Genomic DNA, 8904 nt, shown 5'->3' with positions numbered 1-8904 from the left:
GATACTGTTTCTGGACAAGAAAAATATTGTGGTCAAGATGACAACGAGGTTATAACTAGGCATCTTCCAACTCTTACTTCATATACATTATGTTGTATACCTTCATAGCTGATAGTTCAGAAAACTATGATACAATGAATGTGAAAGCACCACAACCAAGGGTCCAATATTATGACCACAAATAAAGACTACTCCAGAAAATGATTTCAAATCATTGCACGTAAAGCATTCTCTAATATAACTATACCATAAACCCAACATCTTTGTAACACAGTACCTAAGAGTTCAATGCACACTGCATATAATTAATAAAACTTCGTAACCTCGACAAGAGGACAAAAAGGCAAACCTATGCATGATCATCCTTGAGCGTAGGAAATGTGGGAGGCCAGATCATCATAAAAGGATGGATATCACCCAAACATTGATCTTTTTCTTCCATGTCATACACTTTAACCAGTCTCTTGTACTTGATATCCAAGTGGAATGCACATCGACCTATCTCCAAGAACACAAACTCGGCATAATCTCCCACATGGTTTATCTGGAGTGTAGTAGAAGACTTGTCCTCAGCATCACAATTTGACATCGTCAAATGAGCAACCATCTCATGCAAACAAATGCTGTGCACCAGCAACCAAGAGTCCCCCTTGAGGAGCCAGATGCAAAGTTGAAGCTTTTTGGCATGGATGAGATACATACCAGAAGCATCATCAGCACGTACCAACCTGGTGTCTCTATTGCCATACTCCACCCCTTGTGGGAGCTGAATCCTGGAGATACTTGAGGCCGTCAAATCAAAGACAACAATGTCATCATAGGCAGTTGCTATATAAATCTTATTGTCAGCGAGCTCAACGTTTGGTTCCCATCGCAAATCAAGTAGTTCGTATGTGTCAAAGGTACAATGCACACGCCAGGCAACATCACCATGTCGCAACATATGTACGTGCACTCTAGATTTTGTTGTTTTCTTGTGACCCTCCACCAACACATACAAGTAGGACAAGACGCCGTTTTCTTCTGTAGAGGTGAGGAGATACTTCCAGACACCGTAGTAGCCGTCATTTAGCTGTGGGAGTGGCGGGAGGACGACCGGGACCCTCTCAGGGCAAAGCGGGTTGTGCACTACAACTGAATAGTATGTGCCATCGAACAAGCTGATGAGAACTGTGCCATTCTGGCAGCCTATGATGTCAGATGTTGCGCTCTGATAGGTGTCCAAGCTGAAGCTTGCCCGGCAGACGATGTCGGCAAGCTCCGTGGGTTGGGGCTGCATCGTGAAGAAGCGTGCAGGCACACTATGGTCCATTCTATCCCCGAGGTAAAAGCCAAGGAGGCGGGAAGGGTGAAGGTTGCGGAAGCAGGAGAGGAACTTGCGGTCGGAGACATGACGGTACCAACGCCTGGAAACAACAGCGGCGCGGACGAGGGTGGTGGGGAAGTCGACGCGGAGGATGATCTCCCTAAGGAGGTTGTCATCGTCCAGCACCTCGGAGATGGCATCCACTTGATCCACGGCATCTGTCAATGCTTGGGCATGCTGCAGTGACTCCTCATCCACAGCCGCACATGGTTTCTTCTCGGGATCGACCCTGGAAAATCGACAACGGCAAACAAGTGCAGCGCAGAATCAATGCATTGGGCAAATTTCTTCAATGGGATCGGATCAGCCATCTACAGACTATACAGCAGGACGAAACAGAGAATGGGAAGACTCACCGGTTGGGAATCAGCTTCGGAGCATCCATCGACTATCTTACTTCGCAGCTTCTGCTGCCGCAGCAAACAAATCTAGTTAGGGTTTAGTTTGGTAGAAAAAGCTCATCTAGGGTTCAATCCCGCGACAAGAAGAGTTCACGGGAAGCTGATGCATCGCCTTCCTTCTTCCTGCGCCTAGCATGACAACGAAGGCCTGTCCCAGTCCGGCCCAACTGGACATTAGATCAGTACAAAAATGGACAGGACAAAAAGCCCACCATAACCGTCATTGGACAGCTCCTTCCCTGGCTTTCCTATAAAAAAATACTCCTCTCCTAGTAAAACAACTACTGGCGTGTAAACTAACACGTACACCTACATGTCTTTAACTACAGTGACAACCAAAAGCAGTAAAGCACGATGAAGAACATAAATGAACTTGCCATTCGTTTTTTTAAAGGAATATGAACATATAGATACTCAAGTAGCCGAATGGTTTGCTGACACAATGCAAGTTCTCCTTCCGGTCCTTTTTAGTTAGCATCTAAGATTCGTCTGAAGTCAAATGTCGTAAACTTTGACCAAGTGGATAAAAAAAATACCAACATTTTGAATGTGAAATCAACAACATCCTTCGCTCTCGTGCCGCTCCCTGGCGGCACGGGGCGTCAAACCCTAGCCGCAAGAGGAGCGCGTTATCCGCGCTTGCCCTGGCGCCTCTGCCGCCGGCGTTGGCCGCTGTGACGGCAGGCCCCTGCCTCAAAAGGGGGTGGGCACCCGTGCATAGTTTCGGCGGTAGTGCTAGGTACTCGAGGTGGCGGCCTTGAAGACGTCGCGTGGCGCTCTCGTCAGCACGGCTACGGGTGGCGCTCCACTTCGGCTGCGTGGGCAGCAACGAGGACACCGGTTGATGGGTGTCTTGCTAGCTCGTGTTGGCTTCAGGTGCATCTTGGCGTCTCATTGGGAGTCTAGATGAGATCCAGCAGCCTCGAGGAGTTTCGGCAGGAACGGCCTGATGGAGGGTGTGGCAGAAACGTGCGGTTTGTACGCGCGTGATGGCGGGAGCGCCCTGGCTTTGGCAGCTTGCGCCTGCTGGTCTGATGGCCTCCCTTTGGTGGGCTCAGCCCCGGAGTGGGATTGCGCTGAGCACATGCACCAGCGTCCAATCATATGATGCTCGACGGACATCAACTGTGATGAGGTGCGGTTGTGGTTTATCTTGAGGCTTTGTGCTGGATCGAGTGTTTCTCGACATCTAGATCCAGGGGCTTCGGATGGTGCGGCAGCCTTATCGCTTGCATGCGGTTGTGCAATCCTAATCTGGTGGTAGTTGGGCTCCGCGAGCGCACCTCGGCGAAGATGATCTATTTTTTGGGCTCTAGCTCCTGCAACATCTTGTATGATCGGTCCTCCTTGATCTGGTCATCGACGTGTTCCGGAACTGCTGTCGAAGATCTTGCCCAAGATATCCGGGTCAGGTAGTTTTTGGTTGTGCACGTTCGTTTCATCCTACGAGGTTCCAAGCAGGCGTGATGCGAAGCTTTGTTTTTTCTTGACACTATGGGACATGTTGGGCTCTCGATTTCTATGGTGTAGAAAGCTATGAGAGGATCGTGGTGGCTGAGATTGGAAGATCAGTTAGATGGCGGGGCCTTTCCAGCGATGGAGTCAGCCAGATGTTTGATAACTCTCAGCAGCAGCAGTGTCAATTGGGGGCGGCAACACTGGAGAAATTCGTTTTGGTTGTGCTTCTTAGACGCCGAGCCGGGACATTCACAGTGAAAACCTATGGTCTGGCCTTCATTGGTTGGGCCTGGCAATTGCCTTCTGGACGGTATTGTTTTGATAGTTCGGATTTCTCCAGGCTGAAAAGCAAAGATCTTGGATCGGGCATCGACGGTGCTTGTGCTATATTTCCTTTTTGGAGGCATTATTTTTTTAAACCTTCTATGTTTTCTAGGTGTTGTATTTGGTGGTGGTTTGTGTGTGGCTGCTGAGAGGAATTGATCACTATGGCAGGACCTTTGTTTTTTCGTTTCTTCTTCTTCGTTTTTCCTTTGGCTGTGTGCATCCTGGATGTCCTTGCGACATCTTGTAAGTTCAGAAGCTTTGTCTAATTGGTATCTTCGCGATATTAATATATTTTCCTTTAAAAATAGCAATTTAGAAAGGATCGGAGGGAGAACTTTACGAAGTTTGACTTCAGAATTTTTTTATATGCAAAGTAAAAAGGACCGGAGGGAGAAAGGACTACTTGTTGATCTGTTACATAGAATCCTAGTACAATACAACTTTCCCACAAAAATGTCTACTAAAAAATTGTCCCTAGCCTAAGATTTTTCTTCGACACAGGAAAATGGATGCTACAAATAATTTTGCCTTATGCGGCAACCAGGACTCATGGCGCCATGCTCTGATTGATTGTTCTATGCCCAGATCCGTTTGGCCACTCTCGAAAGATAATGTCGTTGAGCACATGATTGAAACTAGGAATTGTATGCCATACATTGGTTGTTTTTTTGATGAGCTCGACATGTGGATTTCACAATAGTTTGTTTGGCACTTTGTCCAATTCAGACGGCTCGCCATAAGGCTGTCCACGAAAACATTTTTCTGCCACCAATGTCCAATAATTAATATGTTTATCAATAGTTTCATAGATGGCCTCGATCAGATGACTAAGAAGGATTTGAAGCCTACGGTGGTCGTGCGTGAGCGAGGTCACCTACCATGGTCACCCCCGCCTCATGGCTATCTGAGAATCAACATCGACGGTGGAGTCAACAAAGAAGGAGGCTTTGGCGTTGTGGCTATTGTGATCATCGTGGAAGTTTCAAGGGTTCTTCTTCCATTACACTAAATGGAATCACTGATGTAGCAACTAGCAATTCTAGAGACTTGGCTTGCAGGGAGGCTCAAGCACCGGCAACACAATCATAAATATGGGTGTTGAGCCTTTGGTAAATTGATCCGTAAAACAAACAAAACATTTTTATATGCTTAATATCTGTGAAAGATAGCTAGGTTATCTAGGTCACTCCTTTGGATAACAAATGACAAACCCTCCATGCAAGATCAATTGAGCTTCTAGGGCTACGCGACATGAGAGAAGCTGCCGACATGAAAAACAATTATAGAACCCCTGCCATATCTCGGCACCATGTCAGCGTCTACCGATCCATCACCACATATGAGCCATCACTGCACAAGCGCACCCAGCCGACCTTGGGCGCAATCCACTTGGGACCAGCAACATTTGTTATCTGACCTGTAAGCACGATAACTGGTACATCCAGCCGCCTTTGTATATCTTGTGCGGGACGCTCATTCTAGATTTTATTTTCTATTTCTTGTAGGTGTTTACTCGTTTTACATGGGTTTTTTCTGAGTCTTTTGGCTTTTGAGTCTTTGTCCGGGTTTTCCTAGATATGGAAGAAAATACCAAAACAAATTGCGTTGAAAAAAGATTTGGAGGCACGGTTTCTTTTTAGAGAAAGGAACAAAATTTTGTTCCCAAATGAAACATAGATTTGCTTCTCGTGGAGGCACGTATTTGCTTCCGCGTTGTGCTTCTCAGAAAGGCCAAAAAATAGGCTTTCACGAGAAATGCAAATATTTTCCTTTTGTGAACACACATTTGCTTCCGCAAGAAGCAAAGCTGAGCTTCTTAGAAAGTGAAAAAAAACATGCTTCGATGAGCAGCACATATTTGCTTCTCATGAACACACATGGTTGCTTCTTATGGAGCACATATTTGCTACCATGACACAGTTGTGCTTCTCGAAAAGGAAAAATCTATGAACCGACGAGAATCGCAGATTTGCTTCTCATGCAGGCACACACTTGCTTTTGTGAAAAGCACAGTTAGTCTCCGGTTTTTTCTTTATTTTTTTCATCATTCGTTTTCTTTCGGTTGCTGGTTTTTACTCGTTTATTTTCATTTTTATTGTTTTCCGTATTTTTTCCGTCTCTAATAGTTTTTCGTGTTTTCGTGAAAAAAATCATCCGAATATATTAACAGGTGATCTAGTTTTAAACATCTGAACACAAAAGGAAATCCAATGGTGAAAATGGATTAAAATTTGGCACATAGTGCAAGCGGTAAAATGTTTTGAGTAAACGAATCTAGAAAACAAAAACTCTTAGGTTACAATGAGTGACACACGTAGAATGCATCATTTGTCAGCGTTTAAGAAGGTAAGGTGACCTATGTAAAGAGTAATTTGGAGGGGCGAGGGAATAAGCAGCAGCAACAAACGTTAGAATCCCATGTTGACACGTGCGTGTCTGAAGGCTTTGTGGCTTTGGTGCATATTCCAATTGCTTGAAGACCTTTTTTCTGAGTTTTTTCTGCCTTTCTTCGGTATAAATAATCACATGCTTCATCAAGCTATGGCTTAATTTAAATCAGCTCATTTGTCAATTGTTTGTCTTGTTTCTAGCAAGCTTTGCCCAAATTTAAATTTACCTTTCTTGAGTTTTTTGAAGGCTTGCACTGAGTGCTCCAATAAAATGTGTTTTTGCATAAAGGAAAATTTCTTTCTATTCTTTCACAGAGGCTTGCAATGAGTCCTCCAAAAAAAGTTTGCCATCTTTTGCATATCTTAAGTTTGCCATGGCAAAGTTCGCTATGTTTTTGAACATATTAAATTGCCATAGCAAGTTTGCTATGTTTTTAAATAAAAAAGTTCCATAGCAAAATCACATGAATTTTTTCATAGAGAGCATTTACACATGTGAAAAAGGGCACATGGTAAAATTAGGAGGTTTGTTCTTTAAAACACAAAATATAGGATGACAAATTTAGCAACAATGGGCACGTGGAAAATTCAATAATTCCTAAAAAATTACCATGGTATAGCCATGAATTACAAAAAACTGTTATACTAATTTTATCGTGTGAGGAAATAACATGGCAAAAGGGTCATAAGTTTTGCCATGGGTAAGCAAAGATAGAAGATAAAAAATTGCCATGTTGTCAAAACAAAAAATGTAAAAATTGCCATGGGAACATTGTTTGGATAGGTAGGCAAAGAGACACAATAAATGGTGTCGTCATGGCAAAATAACTTTCTAGTTGCTATGGCAATCACACCTGTTAAATTAACCAAAAAAACTAAATACATGGCAAAAAAAGCTTGTAGTTGCAATGGCAACACATCTAAAATTTACATTGCAAACACAACATTCATTTAGTTCCATGGAACACACATCTATAAATTTGCATGGCAAAAACACAAACATTATTTTAGTTCCATCAGCTTCTAGTTGCCATGGCAACACGTCATAAATATGGCAAAACACAACATTCTTTTACTTCCATTGCAACATATCATGGCAAAACTACAAAAAATTGCACTGATATGAGAATCACAAAAAAAATGTTTTACATTCCTGGGGTAATCACATTTAAATTGAAGAGATAAACTAACAAAAATGAAGAAACAAAGGTTGAGCAAAGGTGCTACCTGCAAATGGATGTAGCCATCACAAGGGGATTGTGCAGTGCGCCGCCGTAATGATTGAGATCGAGCTGGGTGCCGGTCCTCGACCTCCTTTGTTGTTGTCTAATTCTACCCCAATGAACCTACAATAGCTGCTGCAGATGTGCTCAGGTCAGACCCCGGCGGGAGACAGATGGGAGATCGCGTTCATGACCAACGCGTCGGGAAGCGGCAGATGCGCGGAGGTCGTCGTCGTCACCTCTGGCATCGTCGATGCAGAGCCTTCCTCCATTCTTCAGTTGCCCAGAGCCTCTTGTCGGATCACGTGACGGCGGCGGGGCACATCGGCGTCCTCCCCGTCTCCGCGCAGCGCCAACCACAACTCGGCCGCCATAGTCTGCTCCACGTCACCCACCAATGCTTGTCCACCACGACCGCCGCCGCGCGTGGCGGCCGCCGAAGGCCACTCTGCCTCGCCCAACACCAATCCACCATAGGCCACTCAGACTCGCCGCCCCTATGTCGCCATCGCACAGTGTTGTGCGGCCGCGTCGCCGGAGTTTTGAGGGCCACATCACAGCTGGGCACGCGACGCCGGCAGGGTGTTGGGGTTGCCGCTTGCCGGTGGGTGTGGATGCGCGCGTCACTGGGGCATGGTGCCGGAGCGCATCGGCGTTGCCGAGAATGCTGCGCTAGGCGGCGGAGGGGAAAGGGGATGAGACGGAGAGAGTGAACTGGCGGTGGGGTAAAAGGAAAGGGATACGAGGAGCGTGCGGTCGAGGGTGTTCGGGGATGACGCCTGTTTTTCCGAACAGGGACAAGATGTGACGTGGAGCCCCTAGTTTCTTGAAGATCTGTGCAAAAAATCAAACGGCGCTGAGCGCGTTCGGGATGAGACGATAGAATACTGGTCGTTGGGAGTTATCATTTCCGTTTATTTTCCATGTCACCTAACTAGAAATATAAGTTCTCAACATTACATGGTAATATACGTACGTCATCTGGCATCTTACATGAGTAAAAATGATTTTACGCAGTGCAGGCACCAACACTATTATGAAATTTACGCTAAAAAAACACTATTATGAAATTAGCTTGAGGTAGAACTAGGATAGAATGCGAGGTAATGCCCATTGAATGGGAGGTAATGGCGGCGGCCGCGGCTTTACTGCTGGATCGCTGGTCCGTGCGGCTGGATGCTCCACGCAGCAATGGTCCCTGGGCCTAGTTGCTTGGGTGGCTGTCCAGAATAAAAAGGAAACATGTCCCTAAAAAGAGAATAGAAAAAAATAATGGGGCTTCAATACCTACCTTATTAGTCCAAGGACCGATGAGCCAAATAACGCCTGCACTCCTACGGTCCTACTTCCTCCTCAACCGCGCTGCCAAAGCAATGGATATGAAATCTCAGGCTATAGGGGATCTTTCGATGCCCGAGTAAGTTGTCGCCTAAAATCACTCACCAATGCCCTAGTTGGCATCTAGGAGCCTGTGATGACCTCAACATCACGATGCAGCTTCTGCAAGGCCTCGACAAACGCCTAGATACCATTGGCATTGTCTTCAGCAACGCCGTCCCTCTCCCTTCCCTCTGATGTCGTGATGTCTCAGCTCAACCTCGCAAAGGAGACAATGGCGCTATCCACTACCTAAGAGAGAGTGTTAGCCATCACAATAATTAATCGTGGTATTTTTGGCTCTGGCTCGTGTAGCCGCTCCTCTGGCCATGTTGCTGTCCGCGCTAGCCATTGGTCCAGTG

At 45.7% G+C, this 8904-nt stretch overlaps 1 protein-coding gene across 1 annotated transcript; it reads right to left on the bottom strand.

Moving 5' to 3' along the window:
* Positions 1–349: 349 nt before the first annotated feature.
* On the bottom strand, positions 350–1751 carry LOC119320524. The gene is made up of 2 exons (XM_037594587.1): positions 1723–1751; positions 350–1595 (listed from the first exon to the last, which is right to left on the bottom strand). Exons 1-2 carry the CDS (start codon positions 1749–1751, stop codon positions 350–352), a joined length of 1275 nt encoding a protein of 424 aa, XP_037450484.1.
* Between the last annotated feature and the right edge of the window lie 7153 nt (positions 1752–8904).

This window comes from Triticum dicoccoides, chromosome 6B (assembly GCF_002162155.2).
Source record: "Triticum dicoccoides isolate Atlit2015 ecotype Zavitan chromosome 6B, WEW_v2.0, whole genome shotgun sequence".
Taxonomy (NCBI): Eukaryota; Viridiplantae; Streptophyta; class Magnoliopsida; order Poales; family Poaceae; genus Triticum; species Triticum dicoccoides.
The sequence above is the reverse complement of the archived record's forward strand: the minus strand, read 5'-3'. Positions and strand labels throughout refer to the sequence as shown.

Coding starts and splice junctions, on each gene's coding strand:
- LOC119320524 (XM_037594587.1), bottom strand. CDS start 1,751: ATGGATGCTCCGAAGCTGATTCCCAACCG. Junction 1,596..1,722: donor CCGAAGCTGATTCCCAACCG/GTGAGTCTTCCC, acceptor TCGATTTTCCAG/GGTCGATCCCGAGAAGAAAC.